The sequence below is a fragment of the Schistocerca serialis genome, chromosome 6 (assembly GCF_023864345.2).
Source record: "Schistocerca serialis cubense isolate TAMUIC-IGC-003099 chromosome 6, iqSchSeri2.2, whole genome shotgun sequence".
NCBI classification, from domain to species: domain Eukaryota; kingdom Metazoa; phylum Arthropoda; class Insecta; order Orthoptera; family Acrididae; genus Schistocerca; species Schistocerca serialis.
Genome location: NC_064643.1, coordinates 634,873,943 through 634,900,238, shown reverse-complemented (window position 1 = coordinate 634,900,238; position 26,296 = coordinate 634,873,943). Strand labels below are relative to the sequence as shown.

At 38.7% G+C, this 26,296-nt stretch overlaps 1 protein-coding gene across 1 annotated transcript in view; it reads left to right on the top strand.

Annotated features, from left to right (window-relative positions):
- LOC126483721 (xaa-Pro dipeptidase) overlaps positions 1-26,077 on the top strand; it is a 914,390-nt gene extending 888,313 nt beyond the window's left edge. The window contains exons 7-12 of the mRNA XM_050106824.1: positions 17,505-17,774; positions 17,967-18,115; positions 18,224-18,324; positions 18,408-18,602; positions 25,461-25,612; positions 25,702-26,077. Of these exons, the coding sequence (XP_049962781.1) occupies positions 17,505-17,774; positions 17,967-18,115; positions 18,224-18,324; positions 18,408-18,602; positions 25,461-25,612; positions 25,702-25,804 (970 nt within the window). The 3' untranslated portion in view covers positions 25,805-26,077. The remainder of the gene's footprint in view (positions 1-17,504; positions 17,775-17,966; positions 18,116-18,223; positions 18,325-18,407; positions 18,603-25,460; positions 25,613-25,701) is intronic.
- Positions 26,078-26,296: the final 219 nt, after the last annotated feature.

The window sequence follows — 26,296 nt, the reverse complement described above, 5'->3', positions numbered from 1 at the left end:
AAATTGAGTGGATTAATGATTGGTTTGGAGTTAATATATATTTCAAGTATATAAATTACGTTTAATGAATACATTAATATACAAATCTCAGTTTTTAATTTATAATTAAATTGATGATATCATATAGTGATTAATAATAATTTAAAGAGTAATAACTGATTATAAAAATCTTCAAAGTGGAGGGACTAAATTTTAATTTAATGTATTTTCAAATGAATTATTATTGATCATAATATAATTTTGTATGAAACAAAATTATTTATTATTAATAAATAATAATAATAATATTTATATGAGTATATCATTAATTATAATTGATATAAAACATGTGAAAAAAACTTTAAATAAAATATGTGATCTTTCTTCACTCATTATAATATTTGATAAATAAAATTCATTGAAACATCTGATAACAAGCCACAATTAAACAAAGCATATACTGCAACAACCGTTTGTAGGTTACAGTATGATTGGGTGGTCTAGCGTCGCTTCATAAAAATTATACATCATCAGAGGGCACTGTAATACATTGAAAAAATGCAACCCATTGCGCTTATGGAAGTTAAATTAAGTCTCCCTGGTTATACATTACTGCGCAACTATGCATGGATTGGATGAATTCTTTCTCTTTTTAATTTCAATCATTCCTTTTCACTATCTCATATCAAGGGGCTCTGTTTCCCAAATGTTATAATATTGAGGGGTTTGACTGTACTTTCAAATAACTTACCAGACAGAATGGCTGCTTATGTAAGAAGCACAAAATCAAGACAAACAGGTCCTTCAGATATTTAAAGTGCACACACACACACACACACACACAAACACACACACACACACACACACACACACACACACACAGAGCCTGTGTTGCATGTGAGTGTTGCTGCTAGATTGAATTTTTCATTGTTGTTTCATGTATTGTTGATTAGCTATTTGAAGCAATTAATTTGTTACAGCATTATTGAAAAATCATAAGATCTAACAATAGAGGACAAACACCCTTCTGATTTTTTTTATGTTGAAAAGTATGGCGTTAGGAATTATTTGAAACAAAAATTCAGATGGTGAAACTTGTGATTCTGCCGGGAAAAAAAAAATCCTGAAATTTGCAAAAAAATTGCTGAGAAATTACACGAATTACAAATTTTCAAACATTTGTTGCTTAGACTTTAATAATTTTTATATTAGCTCCATTCTTTTACTTTCCAATGACACCAAACTGAATAAAATTGATTCATAAATAAAAAAGTTATGGTGGTTAAAAACTTTCAAGGCACTTCGTTTCTCAATGCCAGTTGGTGGAAGGGGCCCACATTTCAAAATCGTCTAATTATAATTTTGGTCGAAAAATTCCAGAAGAACTATTTTAACCCTAACTCATTATGTACATTCTTACACCAAATTTTCAGAAAAATTTGTGTCATAAGGGCAACAGCCTCTGAGTGTTTTCACGTGAAATTACCTTACCCCCTTTCCTGTCCAATTTGTGAATGGTGCAAGTGAAGAATGATAAACCTCCGTATTACGGCTCTCTGGAACACTCTCATGCCAGGTAAATGCACCGCTGTGAAACACACGTCTCTTCATTGGATCTGCTCTCTGCTTTATTAATCCTACTCGGGAAGAGTCCCAGAATGATGAACAATACTCACAAATCAGTTGAACTTAAATTTTGTAAGCCATGTGTTTCATGGATGAATTACATTCCATAACACTCTCCCAAAGAATCTCAGTCTGGAATCTGCTTTTTGTACCATTTATTTCTACATATTTCATACACTCCAGCTGGAAAAGAAAAATATAAGCACCATACAAAAAAAGAAGATGCTAAAGAATTTGCCCCAGAATACATCTCACAACATGTAAACCAACAAAAGAAAAATTACATAAAAGTACTTCATCAAAATATTCAATACTTTGGTAACAAAAAATTAGAAGCAGAAGTACTCCTGAGTGAAGTAAGACCAGATATATTATGCATAAGTGAACATGGACTAACTGAAAGTAAAATACATAATGTTGCAATAAAGGACTACAAACTAGATAGTTACTTCTGCAGATCTAAATGTAAGGGTGGTGGCGTTTGTATATATATCAAAACAGGTACTCTATCAAAGAATGTAAACAGTGAAGCTGCTACATTTCCCATAGCTAGAGAAAAAGACTTTGAAGTTACTGGCATAGTGGCAGAGGATTTTAGAGTGTTTTGTATGTACAGGTCGCCATGTGGCAATATTAGCATCTTTCGGAAAAAAATTGCTAGCTTATTGAGAATGAATATGAAGAGAAATCTTATTATATGTGGAGACTTCAACATTGACATGGGAAAAGACACAAAAATAGGACAGGATTTTGAAGAACTGTTAATACAGCATAACATGAAAGTGACAATAACTGCACCAACAAGAGTGACTTCACAAAGTGAGACAGTTATTGACAACATAATTACTAATATGTGTAACTATGAGTCACATGTAGTTCAGGCAGTAATATCTGATCACCATGGACAATTAATCAGCTTTTGCAGAAGTAATGACACAGTATCAGAACCAAAACAAACAACCAAAAAAATTAGGATCATCAGTGAACAAAATATCAACATCTTTAGGGCAATGTTAAGTAAGGAAACCTGGAATGAAACCCTATAAGCCCAACAATTAAGTACCATTTTAATGTAGCATTTCCCAAAGTAAAGAGACAAGAAAGGCAGCAAGATCAAACACAGTGGATTACCAGTGAAATACTTGAAAAGCGAAGGAAGCTTCAGGATGTGAGACAGATGGGCGAAGCTGAAAACTATAAAATGTTAAAAAAGAAGTATAGAAAAAAAAGAGAAGCCAAAGCAAGAGCAATTGACACTACTATAGCAAACTCAAAAAACAAGGCAAAGGCAGCTTGGAATGCAATCAATGCTGAAAGAAAGGAAAAAGATGGGTCAAACAAAGACGAAGGTATTAGGTCAATTAAAATAGACAACACAGTGGTCACAGATGGTATGGAAATAGCAAACATACTGAATAATAACTATATCAGTGTAGTAGAAAACTTAAAATTGGAAAGAAATAGTCAAAAACAGAAGGGTATTAAGGTACCAAAAAGATCATGCAGTACTATGTTCTTAAGACCAGTCACGGAAGATGAATTGCGGAAAACTGTACAGAAACTATAGTCCGAGAAATCAGCTGGTGATGATGAAATATCAAATCATGTAATAAAGCTGGTATGTGAGGAGATAATAACACCACTGCTGAACATAGCAAACTGTTCTTTCAGAGATGCAATTTTTCCAGAAAAACTGAAGATAACAAAGGTAGTGCCAGTGTACAAGAAAGGGTACAAGGATGATCCCAACAACTACAGACCAGTTTCACTGATATCAGGTTTCTCAAAAATCCTAGAAATGCTTATGTATACCAGATTAGTTAACTATTTGGACAAACATAGCATTCTCATACCCTCACAACATGGTTTCAGAAAGGGTAAATCTACAGAATCAGCAATTGCCAGTCTAACAGAATACATTTTACAGTCCTTAGATGAGAAAAAGGTTGTCTCTGCAATGTTTCTGGATCTTTCAAAGGCATTTGGCACCATTGACCATGAAATGCTGATACAAAAATTAAGCAACTATGGCATTGGGGGGCAACCAGATGAATGGATAAAATCATACTTGTGCAACCACAAGCAGTATGTATCATTAGGAAACTCGTACCAATCAGAAAACAAATCCATCAAATATAGAGTGCCACAGGGTTCTGTAATGGGGCCATTGTTATTTAATGTGTTTGTTAATGATATAGGTGTTGAGGAGGAAGAAAAGAAAATATTGTATGCTGATGATATGACAATACTAAATAGTGACCAAAATATGGAACAGCTTGAGAGAAGAGCATACATATCTGCAAATGTCACAGCTCAATGGCTGTTGGAAAATGAACTGGTTATAAATCTAAAAAAAGACTATGTATGCAGTGTTTAAAAACAAGGAAAAGGCTGTAGACATGGATTTAGAGGTTGATGGAATAAGGCTGGTAGAAGTAGAATCTGCTAGATTCTTAGGTATTCTTGTGGATAATGAACTGAAATGGAAAAAACATATTAATAATGTCTGTAAGAAACTGAGCTCTGTCATATTCTTAATGATGCAGCTATCACAGTATTCAGACAAGAACCTTCTGTGTACAGTGTGTCATGGACTTTTCGAACCATACTTACAATATGGAGTGACTGTGTGGGGAAACTCAAACAAACAAGAGACAAAACGAGTGTTCACATTACAAAAAAAGCAATTAGGACCATTTTAAGACGAAAGACCTATGAAACGTGCAGAAACTGTTTCAAGAATTTAGGTATCTTAACTTTTTCATCATTGTATATATACAAAACAATAATGTACATCACAAAAGCTAGCGAGGACTGGATTACAAATGCTAGTGTACACACCCACAATACAACAAGGAAGAATCAAGTACAGAGCATACCCCACCGAGTGGCAATGCTAGAAAAAGGACCCCAGTACTCTGGTATCAGACTACTAAGAAGTCTGCCCAAAAACCTGCAAGGTAGTGTACTTCACAATGACTTTCCAAAGAAACTTAAAGACTATCTCATTGAAAAAGAGTTTTACAGTGTTGCAGAATACGTATGCCACTAAATTTGTATATATTGTTATTCATTATCAGTGATGTAAAAATGTAAGCTAAAGGTGTAGAAAAATAAGTGGTAAAGAATGTTAATACTTTGACATGTCCTATATTACACGTACATTTACTGTACACAATGTAATCTTACAGGATCAAATAAAAATTCAATTCAATTCAACATCACTGTAATCATTCCACTAAAGGTCACTCTGGACAGTTACTCCTAGGTATTTTATGGCAGTTACTGTTTACAACAATTCGTCACCAAAGTGTAATCAAACAGTAGCGATTTCTTCACTTATTTCTCCACAAGGAACTGTCTGTACCCACATGGTACTTCTCTTTTATTTTTGATGAAATGAATTGTTGTTAAAGATTTGATCATCTGAGTCACTGGTAGAAACTGTAAAGCCGGAAAAAGAATTTCAATTGCTTTTCACAAATAGATGGAGTAATTTGCATACAGTTTCTAAAGGCCTACTTCATGTGATGATATGGCTCATAAATTTTGTTTCTTGCTGGCTGCGCTCAGACTTGTATCAATTTATTGCTGTTCCTGTCATTTCAAACCTTTTAAATTATTCTTCTTAAGCTTCTAGATGCCCTTTCAGTGTTCAAGTGGCCACAGAAATGTCATTTACATATATTGTTGTTTGCTTCAGGAGGTCTGCACCTAGTACTCTTGCTATAAACAAAGGTCTATTATAGTGGCTCCTGCTATGTTCTATAACACTAACACTAGCATTTGGTGCAGTTATTTTACTAGTGCCAGCTCTTTGGCATGATATATTTGATTAAGGTTCACAGCAGTTTTCTAGTTCTTGTGTGTAAGTGTCTTCATAAAGTCAATAACAGTTTTGTGCCTATCCTTGACACACTCCAGCCTTGTGCTCCACCTCTAACGACCTTAATGTTGACAGGACATTAAACCCAATCTTCCTTCCTCCCTCTCTCTCTGCTTTCTTAAAATCATGCCCTGAAAAGAGGTCTGTTCTGTCCAACATTTTACCCACCGCACGTAGAATAGTTTTTTATCACCCCTCCAATCAATGCAATATCCTTGTCAGACCCTGTGCTTCCTCTGCACCCATTTCCCTACACTATGGCTCCTGCCACTGGGACTGTCCACACTGTGAGACTTGCCCTATGCGGACCCTACCACCACCTATACCAGCCCTCTAAGTGGCAACACGTACACTATCAATGGGAGACCCACCTGTGAAATGACACGTTGTATGCCAGCTGCAGGGTGTACACGACCCCGGGACAACCGGGAGATCCGGGAAAAACCCGGGAATTTTTTCATCCGAGAGAAAACTGGGAAAAACCTGGGAATTTTCTAGAATTCCGCGAATTTTTCATTGTTTTAGTTTTAAGTTAAATTTTTGTAACTTTGACTGGTAAGAACGAATACTCTAACAAAGAATATTATTGTATCTCGCTACTGCAGAATAATACTGCAGCAATAAAACACGAACGAAAGTAAAACTTAAGTTGCAAAGGAAATGCACCATATACAAGAACGAAACACAGTGCTCATACAAGCGTCTCCTAACAGCACAATGTGTCAAAGGCGTTAGGAAGACTATGCAGTGTTTGATAACAACAGATTGCCTCCGATGAACGTGACGTCACAACTGTTTACATTAGTTTCTTTCGAGCGGTTGCGAGCGAGCTTATGCGCATATGCAGTTGAGTCGCGTATAAGTTGTACTTCTCCCACTTCTGGCTACAGAAGTGTGGCAGTTGGCTGTATAAGCAGTAGCAGCAAGCAGCCAGATCCTATCCGAAAAAAAATTTACTGGTGCGCCTAAGCTGCCAGATTCACGTATGCCCAACAGGCGAGGAACTAGGGGGCGGGGGAAAACCGGGGTATCTGCCCCGGGCGGTAGTTTGGGGGGGGGGGGGGGGCAAATTCATATTATTGAATAAAAAGAAAGACCTTGTTTCACAAAGCGCCTAGCATCCAGCGCACGTTGGTCTATCGATTACTCATACGATTTTGAACGCATCCTGTTGGTTTTTGAACATTTTTCATCAAATTCTATATTGATTTCTGAATGAATCGTAACTTGATTTTTAAATGCGTGCGTAGTGTACGTGATGTCTCTGCCAGGGGAATCCCCGTCGCATCTAGAAATAAACTTTCCTGCAAACAAAAGGGGACGGCTCTACGTGCAATACACGCTGTCGATTTCTTTGACATTGCAGAACAATTTCGTACACACGTAAGGCTAAATGACAATCGCTGTTTATGTGGTTGACTGGGTTTGCAAACGATCAGCGTTGTTATAATCACTATCGAATTCCATAGATTCATACTACCAGAGTGGAAATAAACGACTAACAGGAATAACAGGCAACAAAGATTGCGTATTGTCTTCTCAGTGATCCAAGAAAATGAAATTTTGACAGAAAATTTTTGGCCAGACCGCCACACTACTAAGGGCCACTTATACAGTCTCCGGCTAGCAGCCGCTAAAGTTATATTCTGGAGGTAGTGAGGAAAACGCGTTGTACGAACACGTAATAACGCCTAACCGGAGAATAAATGCGGGATAACTAAACCGGTGACTGTGGCAGGTTTTGTGAAGTTAACCAGAGAATAAATTTTGACACTGGCAGGCATAGTTACAGAATTAGTGATGACAAGATTGTTTGTTAGAACGAGGAAGGAGAAGAAACGGGGACTCCCACAAATTGCGGAAGAATATGACGATTCCAAATTTATATAAAAATTTCGTACTACTACTTTTCGATCTCATGCTTCAGAAGCTAGAAAGTATGAATGACCATTTGTGCCAAAACAGTCTCGTTTTATTTGGTGCGTGTAACAATTGCTGGAATATTAGGCAGGCCTATTTCGTTTTATCTAGCAGACAGTCACAAAATACACGTAATCAAATCGAGAAACCACACCAGTCTTGGGTACTATTTATGTTAACAGCTTTTCTGGTATAAGACAACATCATTTCGTTTTTTCGTGTAGCAAAACGTTGACGAACCTTGTTGAGGTAATAGATTCTTTCCTAGAAAGGAAAGCACGCCATGTAAAGTTGTATCAAGATTAGAGAGAAAAAATTTTAGGACTTAAGGATTGAAGAAATGTGTACTGTCTTGCTTGTCTCCTGCCTTTACTGGTTTTATGTATCCTATATTTAATATTATGTCAAAACAAAACAGCAAGTTATTAGCTACAGGCAATAGTGCAAATTTTCTAAAGAATTCTTGTTCTTCCGGTTACAAATAATCCCATCCATTATTAACTGTGAGTTTATTATTTTAAGAGGGGCAGGATGTCAAACCGGCCGACTGGGCAGGAGAGGCACCACAGGACATTTTGAATTTCCACTGTCCTGAATATAGTTTGATAACACGCATTACGAAATATTACACGTTTGAATTCCACAGAGCGAAATACAGAGACATGCGATGGAAGAATGCTGTGTGAAGAAGAGTGCCACTGCACTCCAACACACTTAAGACCAAATATCATGTCTTACGTTCCCTCAAACATATATGTTTTATGAATCAGACTCTTCATAAAGCTGTGCGCTACAAAATTAAGAGTTTTTGAAAAATCGAGTTTTTAAATTTTTGGCATCCTGCCTCAAACGCTCGAGGGAGGGGGAGCGCCACTATCTAATATTGTAACCGGTTCGGAAATATCGTAGATCCGGACGTGATGCACAGAGCAGTCTGAGTTGTTCTGGGCAGATGGTAGCCTCCACGTGACCCATGTTTAAGTGATTTCATTGTTTCCTCTTCGTTTATTGCTCTCACGTCAAATGAAAACAAAACGGATTTCTGTAGCCGGCAGCTATCAAGTGAATTAAAATTCATTCACATAATTACGGAAGGCTAAAATATGTTATTAGTTCTAGATTTTGTTTCCACCTTTCTGACAGTCAAGCGTTAATAGTCTTGCGGAACAATGAAGTTTTTTTTGTCGGTTTGTTGAAGAAATTTGGCTTTTATTAATCTTTTCTGCTGAGGCGGTCAATTTATTTGAAACGAAGTGTTTAATTCCACACTATTGGCTAGTTTCTCCTGTTCACTGCATTTCAAGTTCACGTTTTCATCTTCTAGCACGTATGGCATTATATTATAATAAAGAACCAAACATGAGATAATACGATACTGGTACTCCAAGAAAATTTACATCTGAATGTGGACATACGAATGTGCACTTTAAGCCGAATTATGCGTTTTAGTATGGTTCACAAAATTCCCATACTCTTGGAATATCCGCTAATGTCTTGTTTCTTTTACGACATAATGTAAGATCTTTTAATGTTTTACACGGGCTTCCTGCGTCCTCGTAGCTGCTCAAGCGCGGCGACGCCTGGCATCTGGCGCAACTGCTGAAACGAATCTGTTTCTAACAGGTCGCGGGAAATTTTACCGAATGGTTGTTTGAAAAGTGTTATTTTCAACTAAAGTAAATTTCCTTTTGCCAAGACGAACTCAGTGCGCAAATGTCTGATGAATTTCTTAAATCACAGAGCGTTTGACTCTCATTCAAAAATCAAATCTTTGAAGATGACCATTTAGAATATTTTCGTGCCCAGAAGATCAGACATTTATGTTGTTGTTAAAAATTTTACTGGAACATTTGAGTGATGTTTCTTAAAGTGGAACACTCGCAAAAAAGATCAACATTATGTGTGAAAGCTTAGCTTCTCTTGCAGCTTATTAATCCAACACTATACGTGAAAGCTTTTCTTTTCTTGTAGCAACGCTATGTATATTAATTTAAACCATTACCTTTTCCTATATGTGTGTTCGCGCTGTTTAACAGTGATGTCGCTATTGGCTGACTACATCACGTGTCCTATGCTCCGAATATTCGCTGTCATCGGCTGGCGAGATGGCTTGACACGAGCTACGACTGGCTTACAAAAGCGCATCGCAATCTCGATTTCAATCCTTTGGAAAGTAACTTGCGGTGTTTGGTGGAATTCGTACTTATACTTTCGTAATACGAAAATATACAGTGTACATGTTGCTGCACATCAGACATCTTTCCAAAACGTGTTTTTCCACTGAGTTTCGTTTTCTAAAGTGCCGTACAAAACCACAACCATTGAACGGATTGATAAGTTTTACAGTTCCGAGGAAAGGTATACTGTTACTTAACACGGAAAAAGTGTATTTTCATCCGGGAGAAAGTGTGTTTTCGTCCGGGACAAAGTGCATTTTTAACCGGGAAATTCGGGAAAAATCCGGGATTTTTTTTTCCTCGTCCACGTATACACCCTGCAGCTGCCATGTAAACAATCTTGGGCATGATAACACACAATGTCCTCTTGCAGAGCATGCTCTACAACACGACATCCATGATCTTAGTGCCTGTTTCACTACACATGCCATATGGATTCTTCCCTGAGACACCATTTTCTCAGAACTCCACAGGTGTGAACTGGTATTAAAACATGTCCTTGGTTCTCCACCCACCTACCCTTAATTTACGATAATTTCTTGAGTTTCAGTCACTGCCATTTAGTTTTCTGCATCTTTGATTCCCCCCCTCCCCCCTCCCTTTACCATGTACAATGTACTTAGATTTCTGCTCATATTAACATGTGTGCAGTGTTTTGTTAGTAATCTCTGCCTTGCGTATACACTATCTTCAAGCTCTAAGCTCTGAGGTTATCAAATCTCATCTTGTGCAGTCCCCCACGATCGGTCTTTCCTTCTCATCCCATCCGGTAAGTCTCCCCGGACCCAGTATCTGGGTGAATTTTCTGAACTCTCCTTATTTCCTAAACCATGTCAGTCCTTTTCCTTCAACCCTTCTGCCAGAAGAAGGAGCCTCTGACTCTCAAACCTTGCAAATTTAAATACCTTTACATGTATGCTTTCCTGCCACTGCTTGGTGAGTAAATTTTGTATCTATCAAATTATATTCCATTTTCAGAAATTGATTATTTTCCTTTTGTAATTAGATAGACCATCTCTAGTTCATTAAATTCTTTGCCTCTATCATTTGTTGTTGTTCTTTCTGTATGCTTCATTCAAATTTCCAGTGTAAATTGTTATCACAAACTATTTTATGTCCTGGGCATTTGCAGATGTTTAAAGGAATGATTTATGTTGCACCTGACGATGCTGCTTTAGGCTGTGAAACCAGATGTGTTTCAGTAAACAATTATTTTACCAGCTGTTAGCAGAACTCTTCCTAACATCATACGTAAGTTATTATGTTCGTTTCGTATACTGCTGACAGGCACCTAGTGACCACAGCTGCTTTGTTGCCTTTTCCATATGTACACACTCTGATCAAAAGTATCCACACACCCCTGTATAATGCAGAATTGACTACTAGATGTCATGAGAGGTGGACTCCTGAGTATAGATGATAGTTGAAAGTATTGTGTGCTCAGTAGAGAAACAGTAACAGCAGGGTAGGTCACTGAGGAAAGCTCACTGACTTTGAACGTGGACTAGTCACTGAATGTCACGTGAGTAACAGATCCTTCAGCAAAATATCAATGCTGCCCACATTGGCTGTTGTTGATGTGATTGTAAAGTAGAAATGCAAAGGAACAAGCACAGCTAAATTGAGACCAGACATATCTCGTATGCTGGTGGACGAGGACTGTCGAGCATTGCAGAAAATGGTTGTAAAATGTTGCATGAAATCAATAAAAGGAATGACTTGTAAGTTTGAAAGTGATATTGGCAGTCTACTAACACCATGAATGTATGTAAGGTGTTAAAAAGAATGGGGTACAGTGCTTCAGCAGCTCCTCATAAGCCACACATTTTAATAGTCCCTATTAAGTGAGACTTGAGTTGGTGTAAAGAGTGACTCCACTGGACAGTGGATAACTGGAATTGAGTGACTGGGGGTAATGAATCATGCTATACCATGTGGCAATCCAATGTAGAGATCTGAGCTTGGTGAATGTCTGGAGTATGTTACCTGCCACCGTGTATAATGCCAACACTGAAGTAAAGAGAAGGTGGTGTTATAGTATTGGGGTTGTTGTTAGGGTGTGGTCCCCTTATTGTGCTTAATAGAATACTATAATCCATTCACCATAAGAATAAACCTGATGTAAACATTGCATTATGTATATGTTATAACGTCAAGTTGAACACATATATTTCAGAAACGACACAACACATGTAAGTCACAAAGCAAGTTGACAAAGCAAGACATGTGAACATGGTAACATTCAAATCATCACTGAGTCCCAGTCTGGCGGCCGCTGGCTGCCTGGCTGCTTAAGTGGCACGGCTGCTGCATGGCTGGCAGACAGCACCGTATATAGAGGACGCACGCAACTGCGTGGCAGCACTTTGAAAGATCGGCGAGTCACAACAGTATTCTTGTGCATTTGCTGGAACCTCATTGGATTTCCATTTCATGTGGGACTGTAGCCAAATTGTCTTAAGTACTGTCAAGTACGATAATAAGGGTATGTTTTGTGCTCCGCTTTACTCGCACATTGACTTAGTGATAATACGGGACAACAGCTTTACCAGCACATTTAACTTGGACAGCACTGGCCGTTCAGCTGGTACAGCTAGCCTGCAGTGGCATGGCCAGCTGCAGTTCACACATAAAAAGAGACGAGCAGAGGAGCAATACAGCTTCGAATGTTGTTTAATTTTTAAGCAGAATGAAATAATACACTGAAAATCGCCCACAATATGCTCCTTAGACTACTAGACAAAAATCGCAACACGTTATCATTTTTAGCTAACATACTGTTGTAATTAAAACAAGAATGATGAAATTTCCTGATTTAACCACAGGGTAATTCTGCATAAGCTGTGGGTGATGTAAAAGAGTATTGAAGGATTTGACAGTATAGTTAAATATTGAAGCCACTGAAGGTATTACTTGCAGTCAGTCGTCTGGTAATCTCTTGGCCCCTTCCTTATCCGACACACAGAAATACATTTCAGTTCTGGAAGTGTCACTTGCTACGTTGTTAACGAGCCTATCAACAACAGATTCCACGAAGCCATAAATGCGGAAGGATGTGAACACAGTTTGCAGCAATGTGCACTACGGACAGTAGAGGAACAGTTCAGATATGATGATCATTTATATAGCGTGACAATGCGCCCTGCCATAAAGTGGCACCTGGAAAGCTTCAGTTCAATAAAATTTCTGAAATGGGATGGCCTGCCCAAACTCCAAGCTTGAATTCAGTGGTATACCTTTGGGATGAGTTAAAACATCGACTTCACTCCAGTGGAACCCCATATTTTCTGGTTTCAGATTTTGAGGAAGAATGGGCTGCCAATTCTGCACAGACATTTGGACAGCTCATTGAAAGTGTCCCCATGAAGAATTCAAGCCATCATAAAGATGAAGTATGGACACACCCAATATTAATGTTGATGAATAGGTGTCCAGATACTTTTGATCAAATAGTGTACTTGGGCTAAGATCAGGCCTCTTTCTTATTCTCTGTGCCAACACTCATTCTGCATGTTATTTCCTCTGCCAATATTTTCCCCTAGTTCTGATCGTTTCTTTTCTCATTTTGTTTGTAAGAATGTTTGTTGCACCTGAACATCAGATAGGATTCATTTTATCAGTCAATTTATGGTGTTCAGCTCATTGTGTGAAACATCTGTGTATTGGTCCCTTTCCACTTCATTTTCTAGAAATTCATTGTACATCTCATCAGATCTCTTGAAATTGTAAATCGAGAAATGCTTCAACTGGGCATGATGCAAAATGACATCAAAGACCTAACATATTTCAGAAGTACTAAGAAGCAGAAGAGGTCCTAGGACAAACCACTCCTTGAGCAGACAGTCACCCTCTGGACGTAGAAGAGGAAGAAACTACCAGAAAGTGTTTGGCCACTGCAAAAATATTAAACCCAATCTGTGCAAAAAGTTGAACTCTGCAGCCCCTTGCTTGATATAGAAACAAATAAGTAAATAGACCAATAAATAATAAAAAAAATGCTGTACATGGGAAAATATGCTACTTTAAAAAGAGCCACTTTTGTTGTTACATTCCTTCAGTTGTTGCAGAAAAAGGCACATATGTAATTATCATATAAATGCATAAAGTTAGTCAATAATGAAATTCAAACAATGACTTGTTTCCAGGCAAAACATGAAAACGTGGTTAAGATCTGATAGATGAAAAATAATGCTTGCTGAAGCAAATGGCGCTTATTTACTACTGGAAAACCAAATCTACTGGTAATGTAAGAATGCCAGTTCAGTTTATGATGCAAAGTACTCTTTAATGCACACTATATCAGAATGAATTAGGTAGCAATTCCATTTCTGATACCGACCTCAGCTATAACTTTTCACCCTGTCAGATATCCTAACTGAGTCTCAAATCAGAACATGTTGTTGTTGTTGTGGTCTTCAGTCCTGAGACTGGTATGATGCAGCTCTCCATGCTACTCTATCCTGTGCAAGCTTCTTCATCTCCCAGTACCTACTGCAACCTACATCCTTCTGAATCTGCGTAGTGTATTGATCTCTTGGTCTCCCTCTACGATTTTTACCCTCCATGCTGCCCTCCAATGCTAAATTTGTGATCCCTTGATGCCTCAAAACATGTCCTACCAACTGATCCCTTCTTCTAGTCAAGTTGTGCCACAAACCTCTCTTCTCTCCAATCCTATTCAATACCTCCTCATTAGTTACGTGATCTACCTACCTTATCTTCAGCATTCTTCTGTAGCACCACATTTCGAAAGCTTCTATTCTCTTCTTGTCCAAACTAGTTATCGTCCATGTTTCACTTCCATACATGGCTACACTCCATACAAATACTTTCAGAAACGACTTCCTGACACTTAAATCTATACTCGATGTTAACAAATTTCCCTTCTTCAGAAACGCTTTCCTTGCCTTTGCCAGTCTACATTTTATATCCTCTCTACTTCGACCATCATCAGTTATTTTACTCCCTAAATAGCAAAACTCCTTTACTACTTTAAGTGTCTCATTTCCTAATCTAATTCCCTCAGCATCACCTGACTTAATTTGACTACATTCCATTATCCTCGTTTTGCTTTTGTTGATGTTCATCTTATATCCTCCTTTCAAGACACTGTCCATACCGTTCAACTGCTCTTCCAAGTCCTTTGCTGTCTCTGACAGAATTACAATGTCATCGGCGAACCTCAAAGTTTTTATTTCTTCTCCATGGATTTTAATACCTACTCCGAACTTTTCTTTTGTTTCCTTTACTGCTTGCTCAATATACAGATTGAATAACATCGGGGAGAGGCTACAACCCTGTCTTACTCCCTTCCCAACCACTGCTTCCCTTTCATGTCCCTCGACTCTTATAACTGCCATCTGGTTTCTGTAAAAATTGTAAATAGCCTTTCGCTCCCTGTATTTTATATCTGCCACCTTCAGAATTTGAAAGAGAGTATTCCAGTTAACATTGTCAAAAGCTTTCTCTAAGTCTACAAATGCTAGAAACGTAGGTTTGCCTTTTCTTAATCTTTCTTCTAAGATAAGACATAAGGTCAGTATTGCCTCACGTGTTCCAACATTTCTACGGAATCCAAACTGATCTTCCCCGAGGTCGGCTTCTACCAGTTTTTCCATTCATCTGTAAAGAATTCGCGTTAGTATTTTGCAGCTGTGACTTATTAAACTGATAGTTCGGTAATTTTCACATCTGTCAACACCTGCTTTCTTTGGGATTGGAATTATTATATTCTTCTTGAAGTCTGAGGGTATTTCGCCTGACTCATACATCGTGCTCACCAGATGGTAGAGTTTTGTCATGACTGGCTCTCCCGAGGCCATCAGTAGTTCTAATGGAATGTTGTCTACTCCCGGAGCCTTGTTTTGACTCAGGTCTTTCAGTGCTCTGTCAAACTCTTCACGCAGTATCATATCTCCCATTTCGTCTTCATCTACAGCCTCTTCCATTTCCATAATATTGTCCTCAAGTACACCGCCCTTGTATAAACACTCTATATACTCCTTCCATCTTTCTGCTTTCCCTTCTTTGGTTAGAACTGGGTTGCCATCTGAGCTCTTGATGTTCATACAAGTGGTTCTCTTCTCTCCAAAGGTCTCTTTAATTTTCCTGTAGGCAGTATCTATCTTACCCCTAGTGAGACAAGCCTCTACATCCTTACATTTGTCCTCTAGCCATCCCTGCTTAGCCATTTTGCACTTCCTGTCAATATCATTTTTGAGACGTTTGTATTCTTTTTTGCCTGCTTCATTTACTGCATCTTTATATTTTCTCCTTTCATCAATTAAATTCAATATTTCTTCTGTTACCCAAGGATTTCTATTAGCCCTCGTCTTTTTACCTACTTGATCGTCTGCTGCCTTCACTACTTCATCCCTCAGAGCTACCCATTCTTCTTCAACTGTATTTCTTTCCCCCATTCCTGTCAATTGTTCCCTTATGCTCTCCCTGAAAGTCTCTACAACCTCTGGTTCTTTCAGTTTATCCAGGTCCCATCTCCTTAAATTCCCACCTTTTTGCAGTTTCTTCAGTTTCAATCTGCAGTTCATAACAAATAGATTGTGGTCAGAATCCACATCTGCCCCAGGAAATGTCTTACAATTTAAAACCTCGTTCCTAAATCTCTGTCTTACCATATCCATGCAAAAAAATGTAAGATCAATGTTCCTTGTACAGTATTTTATGAAGCACTGAATAATGTAATTGGCATCAGTATCCTTATTTTTCAGTTAAGTTAATGGTGAATTCAAAGTTCAGTGAACAGATTCTGCGTGTGCTTTGCAAAGGCATGTAGATAACCCCGTGAAGCAGTGCTGAAGGCACTGGGCTCCCATTCAGGAGGAAAAAATCTCCATTCTCATCCAGCCATCCAGATTTCGTTTCCTTTGATTTTCCTGGATCATTGACACTGGAACAATGAATCTGTCCTGCCAAACTCTATGGGACAGTGGATTGGCGAGTGGGGGGGTTAGTGGATGGTAGAATGTTATTGCTGGGCTCCGTTTTCATTGTCAGACTATATTCCTTTGTTTGTTAACTGTCAAATTTGTAACTTATTAAGAGATGTGAGATGTATAGGCTGGACAACACATAATGTCAAGGGTGCTTAACTCTCAGTACTGCTGATAGACAAATGTAAAACTAAATAAATACAGAACTCCTAGGCTTGAGGAACAAGTTCATTCCTCAAGTATTCAGAAAAACAGAAAAAGGAAAATAATTGGAGATGTGAAAATGAGGGGGATGGGATGGGTATGGGGAAGGGGGGGGGCTATATCACTCAGATTGAAAGATCCATCTTGTATGAGGAACAAAGGAATCAAAAATCTTTCAGTTGTTTGCTGTTTTCTGTTCCAAAGAAGGGTCCTGTGACACTGTAAGCTAGAAGTACTATTAATACCCTTAGTTGTGTACATTGGCTGCTCTGGGAATTGTTCATCTTGAATGTAAGTATTGGCCTGCCCATCTGTCAGTTTGATCTTTTATATTTCTGAATGGACTTTCTTTTTAACATAATTAGTAACTCAAAGGTTACAATACAATTTTATTTTATTTATTTATTTGGGGAAGGGAAGGAGGTGAATATTACTTTCACCTCCAGTGTTCTTTTTTGCCTCCATTTCAGAATGATTTGAATTTCGTATTAAAGCATAGACCCAGGCCCCATTATTGATGAGCAATCTGTCAGATCAGAGGATACTGAGAGTATACCATTGCCAATAGAATCAGACCTAGTAAAGTGTATGTTCTTCAAAACTCCATTAAGACTAATGACTGCTGGGTCTCTAGAGTTAAAGCTAAATACTGTTTCTTAATTTAATTAAATTTGTGCCTGAACAAATCAGTTTTGTCACTGGACTGCAAGTAAATTAAAAAGTAACTGTTTGATATTGTAAAGAAGTACTTTCTTTTTTCAGTCGAGTGATAAAAACACCGATGGAGATAGAAGTAATTCGTTACGCCAACAAGATTTCATCTGAAGCTCATATACAAATCATGAAAAAGATTCGTCCTGGTATGTACGAATATCAGTGTGAAGCAATATTCTTGGAGTACTGTTATTATGTGGGTGGCTGCCGTCATGTGGCTTACACATGCATCTGTGGATCTGGAAATAATGGTGCTGTGTTACATTACGGACATGCTTCGGCACCCAATAGCAAAAGGATCAATGATGGAGATATGTGGTAAGCTGTTGCTATGATTTGCTTGTTATATAGAATATAAATAAGTTTCACTATTTTAGACAGTTATTGATCATTTTGGTATGTTTTTATTATTGCTCATAAATACATTGTTTTGTTAATGAGGCTAAAAGTGACTACTGTACATGTAGTTGTGTAACACATTGATTAAATATGTGTTTCTTCCCTGAAAAGCTTGTTTGATATGGGTGGTTCCTACTGTGGCTATGCATCGGATATCACTTGCTCATTCCCCGCTAATGGGAAGTTCACAAGAGATCAACGCCACATCTATAATGCAGTGTTGAAAGCCAATGATGCTGTCATGCAAGCTGCTAAACCTGGTAAAGTGGCATATTTTATATTTATCATGACACATTAATTATAAAAATACTGTAGTCTTACATTAATTATAAAAATACTGTAGTCTTAACAATACAAAAATTATACAGGTGTGAGCTGGACTGATATGCACAGGCTGGCTAATCGTATTTTGCTGGAAGAATTGCGTGACAAAGGGATATTAAAGGGTGATGTTGATGAAATGCTCAAGGTAACACTGTACAATGTGTGAAAACTACTTTAATTTATGTTTTTTGAGCCTCATTATTCATTGGCTTAAAATGTTTTCCACAGGCTGGTATTGCTGCAATTTTCCAACCACATGGACTGGGACATTTCATGGGTTTGGATGTGCATGATGTGGGAGGCTATCTGCCTGGTCACCCAGAGCGCCCAGATGAGGCTGGAGTTAATAAGCTGAGAACGGCCAGGATTCTGGAGCCTGGAATGGTCTTGACTATTGAACCAGGATGTTACTTTATTGACACTGTAAGTTGCAGAAAAAGCTAAATCTTGAACAGACAGCAAAATTGTGATATACACTTTTTATATAGGCTCACTGATCATGTAGAATTAATTGTGTAGACAAAGTGTCTGAAATAGCACATTAAAAAATATGAAATTGTATCGATTTCTAATCATGATGTGGTGTGGAGGAGCACTGACTGGCACATAGGCACACTGAAAGTAGACTGATATAATGAGCTATTGGATAGAGTCTGTCATCAAATGTAGATCAATTCACTGTCACATCCAGACTCTATGGCCCTACTGCGGTGGGCAGTGATCTTGGCTGGGATGGGGTTACAGAGGAGGCATGTAGGGGGAAGGAGAGGGTTAACAGAGTAGGCATGGAGGAAGGTGCTATACTGCTGCCTGTTGGAGTGTGTACGGATGTGGCAGGGACAGGTTGATGGGGCTGCTAGTTGCAGCATCGGGAGCCTGTGGCGCTGGGGAGAGGTGAGGGAAGAGAGAAATGGAAAGGATTATGCAGGTGCACTGAGAGCGTAGCAGGTGTGTCTTGGACTGGAGTGAGATCAGGGAAGGGGATAGAGGCAGTTGGGGACAGGGACTAGCGAAGGTTGGGAGGTGGGGAGAATTTCTGGGAATGAAGTATAGTTTTAGGGGAGTTCCTACATGAACAATTTAAAGAAGTTGGTGTTGGTGGGAAGAATGCAGATGACACAGGCTGTGAAGCAATTGTTAAAGTCAAGCATACCATATCAGGTGTCATGCTCATCAACTGGATGGTCCAGCTGCTTTTTGGCAACAAATTGGGGGTGGCCATACATGCGAGCAAACAGCTTGTTAGTGGGCACATGCATGTAAAATCCCAAGCAATGGTTGCAGCTAAGCTGATAAGTCACATGGCTTCTTTCACAGATGGTCCTGCCTTTGATAGGATAGGAGATGCCAATGAGAGCAGTCATGTAAGAGGTAATGGGAAATGTATGGGACAGGACATGGGATCTGGATATAAAGTGGAGATATGAGCCATGGGGCATGAAGTTGGGAGCAGGGGTGGAATAGGGGTGGACAAGGAAGTTCATAGGTTGGGTGGGCAGCAGAATACCACTGTGGGCAAAGGGGTGGGAGGAGGATAGGGGGATGACGAGAGGTAGCTGAAACCCTGATGGAGAATGTGATTCAGTTGCTCCAGTTCTCGGTGGTACTGGGTCACAAGTGGGACTTCCTTTATGGCCAGCCAGTGATAATGGGGGATGGTAGATGGTAGGAGAGTTTAAAGATACTGTTTTTAGAATGTTGTGGAAATAGAGACTACTGCCCTACCAGAGAGACTGTACAGCTGCATGCATATAGAGCAAAAGCAGCTCACACATCTGTATGAAGGGTCATATGTGAAGCCTACAGTAATTTTCAATCAGGAAATCCTAGGCAGTTCTGGGTCATATGTATAGTGGATCAAAGAATCCAAACCATATCTTTCATGGATTCATCCATGTCTAAACTGAAGGCAGCAGACAGAAAGCAGAAATTTTAAATTTTACATTTACATTTAAAAATCAATTCACACAAGAGGCAACTACTGTAGCGATGTTTGACTGCCACACGGATTCATAAGTAAGCAAAACTGATATGAGCTCACCTGACATTAAAAAACAATTGAATCTACTTGCAACAAAGAACATGCGAGGCCCTAATGGAATTCAAGTTAGATTTTACACTGAATATGCCACAGAAGTAGCTCCTTTCCTGGTTTTTATTTATCATGAATTACTTGTACAGCATACCACATCATCAACTGCAAACTAAGATGTGATCATGTGGAGTATCTTCGCAAATATGTCATTGGGTGGTGGACTATTTGACTAACAGAAACAAGTAAAGGTGCAATTCCGAACACGACCGCAGACTGCACCGACCGGCTGCAGGCGGCACCACTGGTTGCCACTGTGTGCAATGTGAGGCGTGCTGTACGTGGCGGCAGCGTCGTATGCCGCCGTATACCTGCTTTGGCGGCAGACCTCACATCCGGTCAGGGACCAGTAGTGCCGCTGCCGCCGAACCGCATAGCGACCAGAGCCTGCTTTTACTGGCCGAACATACCTACATTTGTGCCTGGCAAACATTTTGGTGGAGGTATATTAAACTCCTTTGTGGCTATTTTCTTGCCCATAGCCGATTTCTGAAATATACCGTTATCAGACTCTTTTCTATAAGCACTGACATGGACGCTAATGAATCTACAATTTGCGTCCACAATAGCCAGCAGAACAATTGAAAAAAATCATTGTAATTGAAAAACAGAGATCCACTTTTCTTTGGTGCCCTTATGTGAACATGTTTCCCATCTATAGTGCCTACACAATTAGATATATTGAATTAAAGCGAAAATTCTTCTTCAATATGTCTGAAATCTGATTCAGTAGAAGGTGGCATCAACATGGGCAACAGCCTTATTCTTAATATCTTCAAAACATTTTTAACAACTCTTGATATGTAAGATGGTGATATACGAAAGGCAAATGATAAAGACCGGTAACTTTCACCTGTGGCCAAGAATCTGAAACAAACGAAAACATACAGCTAATATGATTTCCATTTACAGGTGATGACTGTAAGAAGTGGAAATTTTTAAGGGATGGTTAGCAGAGGTTCAAGAAGAAAAGCAAATTAGGAACGGGCTCTGCTGCCTCAAAAAATTCAAAAACAATAAGAGACAAACAGCTATCGTTCCTTGACAGTGTTGCACAACACAGATATGGAGGAACAAATATTACATTGACATCATCACAGACAACAATACAAGAAAGCCAAGAAGACAGTGGAGATCGAACACGTCAACTGGACCTTTTTGCATCACAGGGAGAAGATATGGCAGAAACACATACAATAGGAAATAGTGGTGAAACATCCGTGGTAACAAACGACGAACGTTATGTGCCAGCACGGAAAAGAAAACGCAGTAAAGTTCGTAGCAATGATGATACAATATTACAAATGTGGAAAGAAAGGGACGAAATTAGGCAAAATTTACTAAAAACGTTTATGGAATACAAAGATGATGATATTGACTTATTTTTCTGTCACATCAGCACAGTTGTAAGGAGTTTACCTGCAGTTTATAAAGCAGAAGCCAAAAGAAAAACTAATATGATCGTTTCTGATTATGAAATAATGGCTGCACAGTGCAACACACATCATCCAAGTGATAACAGCAGCCCTTCAACCTCCACAACTCTGTCACAAAGTCTTGGAACTGCAGCACAATCTAATAATGTATAACATTTTGTGGAGTTTCCTCAGTGTCAAATATAATTTTTCTTCTGCACTTATTGTGTTTCTTTGGCAATGTGGCATTATGTCATCTTTAATAAAACTGAGCACGAAATTAAACTGTCTTTTATTTAGACGACAGTAGCTCCTGAAGATATTTTCATCACCTAACAAATGTCTTTTTATCAGTGCTGCGTAACTACCTTCTGCAGTTCTGCTTTTATATAAAGGCATTACTAGCTTTCATCTTTTTCTGGAATGCAACAATAAAATATCATCGTCTTCCTCTTCCAACAATAGCCCAATAACAGCGGTGGTGTTAACAGACATCTCGCCTCGCGCAGTTGTTCCCGGCAACTGCATAGCTTGTCTGTCGCTGCGTTCCGCAACGCACCGACTGCAGGCGGCAGCATTGCCGTCTGTCTTCTGCTGCAGCGGTCGGTCGCTGTCGCCGTGTTCGGAATCGCACCCTAAGCTGTACTGGATGGAAAATGTTCCATAGTAAAGCAACATTTGATGTGCCTCAAGGAAGCATAATAGGATTTTCAGTTTTATATAAATGATTTATTGGCAGCACTGTAAGATTGTTCACTGGTGTAAGGAATTGCCGAAAGAATTGGATATTTTCTCTTGGTGTAATGTAAGACATCTCTCTTAATGGGAATAAGTGTAAGATAATGCCCATGACAAGGGTGACAACGGTATAGTATCTGATCATAAGATTAATGGTGAACTTCTTGAGCATGTCACATCATGTAAGTATTTAGGAGTAATATTAAGAAGTGCATGAAATAAGACAATCGGATCAAATCAGGATTAGGGATAGTGAATGGAAGACTTAGATTTGATGTAAGGGTTATGTGAAAATGCAGTTCATCTGTGAAGGAAATAATGTACAAGACACTAGTGCAACTAATTGTAGAGTAGTTTCCCAGTGTTTGGAATCCCTATCAAACAGGCATGACAGCAGACATAGAACAAATTCAAAGATGTGCTGCTAGGATTGTAACAGATTAGCATAGCCCATACAAAAGATATTTTTATGTGATTTTCCAATAAAAATAATACATCTGGTGACATCTCATCTGATCTTTCATTTATCTGTAGTGGTAATATGAGTTCATCCTCTTCATTAAGGAGGCTTCTGATATGCTGATCCATACCTTTGCCCAGGCTTCAATATTTCTCTCTTTTACCTGTCTTTCTTTGTTTATTTTTTTTCCACTTCCTAGCAGCTGTTTCAACTGTTGTTACTATGGAGCTCTGTCTTACAGATAAATTAACACTACAAGTTGCACACATTGAAAATCACTAAGTTAGAATGGGTAATGCTTTGAAACTTGTGGTAACTATCCATCAAGTAAGCTTTACAGAAGCATTCAGATGCAAACTACACTGTGGATGTTGCAACCATGGGTGGGGTGAGGTATCAGTCAGACTAATGTGTGAACACAAACACATTCATCCTCGCCTGTACAAAGTCAGACATTTCACTGCAACTGCAGTACTACACTGAGGTGGCAAAAATCGTAGGATACCTCCTAATATTGTGTTGGACCTCATTTTGCCTGGTGTGGTGTACGCAACTCGACATGGCATGGACTCTTCAAGTCGTTGGAAGCGCCCTACAGGAATAGTGAGCCATGGTGCCTCTGTAACCATCCATAATTGCAAAAGTGTTGCCAGTGCTGGGTCTTGGTGCACGAACTGACCTCTCGATTATGTCCCACATATATTTGATGTGATTCATGTTGGGCTCGAATTGTCCAGGATGTTCTTCAAACCACTTGTGAACTGTTGTGACTTTGTGACATAAAATTATCATTTTGGGAACTTGGGGTCCATGAATGGCTGCAAATGCTCTCCAGGTAATCAAACATAACCAGTTCCCATCAGTGATCACTTCAGTTGGACCAAAGGGCCCATTGCATTCCATGTAAACACAGCCCATACCATTGTGGAACCACCACCAGCTTGCACAGTGCCTTTTTGAGAACTTGGATCTGTAGCCTTGTGGGGTCTGCACTACACTCAAACCCTACCGTGAGGACTCATCTGGCCAAGCCACAGTTTTGCACTAGTCTAGGGTCCAAGTGATACGTTCATGAGGCTACGAGAGATGCTGCAGTTGATGTGCTGTAAGCAAAGGCACTTGCATTGCTCGTCTGCTACCATAACCCATTAATGCCGCACTGTCCTAACAGATATGCTCGTTGTACATCCCACATTGATTTCTGCTATTATTTCACATAGTGTTGCTTGTATGTTAGTATTGTCAACTCTATGGAAACGCCACTGCTCTCTATTGTTAAGTGAAGTCAGTTGTCTGTGGTGAGAGGTAATGCATGACATTTGGTATTCTTGGCACAATCTTGACGTTGTGAGTCTCAGAATATTGGATACCCTAATGATTTCGAAATGGAATGTCCCATGAGTCTAGCTCCAAGTACCATTCCAAATTCAAAGTCTGTTAATTCCCATTGTGTGGTCACAATCATGCCAGAAAGCTTTTCGCATGAATCACCTGGGTACACACGACAGCTCCACCAGTTCACTGCCCTGTTGTACCTTGTGTATGTGATACTAATGCCATCTGTTTATGTTACGTCATACTAATGGATTGGGTAGGGTTGTTTGGGGGAAGAGATCAAACAGCGAGGTCATCGGTCTCATCGGATTTGGGAAGAATGGGGAAGGAGGTCAGCCATGCCCTTTCAAAGGAACCATCCCAGCATTTGCCTGGAGCAATTTAGGGAAATCACAGAAAACCTAAATCAGGGTGGCCGGATGTGGGATTGAACTGTAGTCCTCCTGAATACGAGTCCAGTGTGCTAACCACTGCGCCACCTCGCTCAGTCGTGATACTAATGCCATCTGCTTATGTGCACATCACTGTTCCATGTCTTTTGTCACATTGGTGTGTAGTTACACTTGAATGTTGAAGAAAATGATGATAAAATAGTATTTAAAGCTTACAGATCAATGATTCATGATCCATTTTACACTTTATTTGGTACTTTCTCAGTTCTCTGCTTTCATACTTCTGTTTCTTTTTCTCTTTCTCTCTTCTGTTTCTCACCTCTGTTTCCTTTTTGATTTGTTTGTCTTGTATCTTTGTTTCCTTCTTTATCTCCCTCGAGGATGATTTGTTGTAGTCAAACTGATGTTACTCTTATAATTTGTAAACAATTTGATGTTATACAACTATTTATATATATTTCATTCACAATATGATTCACACGTCACATTATCCTTAACACATCTCTTTTCTTCTTTGTTGCTTTAGAATATACAGAAAGTTAAAAACCAAGAAATTCTGGCATTATCAGGTACATTCAATTATTTGCATAGTACACTTACATTCCCACTGCCTTTTCTTCACTTACATTTTCAGGTAAAAACTTATTTTTTAAAAAGATTATTGATCACATATTCTCAATATACAAAGCACATGCACAAAAGACTTTATAGCATAATATATCTCTTGTATTTCATTGCGAGTTTGCTCCAGTTTGGTTCCATTTTTGTGTAAGACTTTTACAGCGTGACTGTCATATTTTCAGTACTGAAGAATGATACTTAAATATTGTGTTTTATTTTTACTTTTAGTTACTTGATCGAGCACTGTCTAACCCAGAACAATCTAAATTTCTTGTACGGGAAGAAATAGATAGACTGAGGGGCTTTGGCGGTGTACGAATTGAGGATGATGTTGTCGTAACAGAGACTGGTGTCATCAACCTCACCAAAGTTCCTCGCACGTGAGTACAGTGGACTTTCTGTTTTGTGTATAGGTTACATTATATGGGAATTTTCTTTAATCATGTTTTTATTTGCATAATTATTCCAGGGTTAAGGAAATTGAGGAAACTATGGCATCAGGTCATAAGGAGGAAACCACTGCACCCAAAGAGGCACATCCACACAACGTGAAGTGTCAAAAAATACTCTGAAACATGTAACTGTCTACAAAAATATTACTGTATTTCTAAATGAAATTTATTGTGTTTCTACTATGGTGCACTGAGCACTATTCCATTTTTGCAGTATCTGATCCTCTTGAATGGTGATCAATTATCTATGCACTGAATTTACAAGTGCCATAAGGTGAATTAATTACAAATATTTTAAATATGATGGTGATGAATATTTTTGCTATAAATTTATGTATGTAAAACTAAAAATGTAAGAGACAAAATAAAAAGGGTTAATTGTTTCTCATTTTATGCAAGATGTCTGTCTAACAGATAGAAATAAAATCTGTGTAGTATTACTTCCAAAAATTTTGAGAACCCTTTCTTTAAAAAGAATTTATTTGTCATTTAAGGGAAATCGAGATTGACTATTGTGTACCACAGAGGCCTTTGGAAGTCTTGAGACACAAATACAAGAGTAATTTTCCTCAGTGAACAGAACTAAACATATGCAGGAAGACTCATTGATAA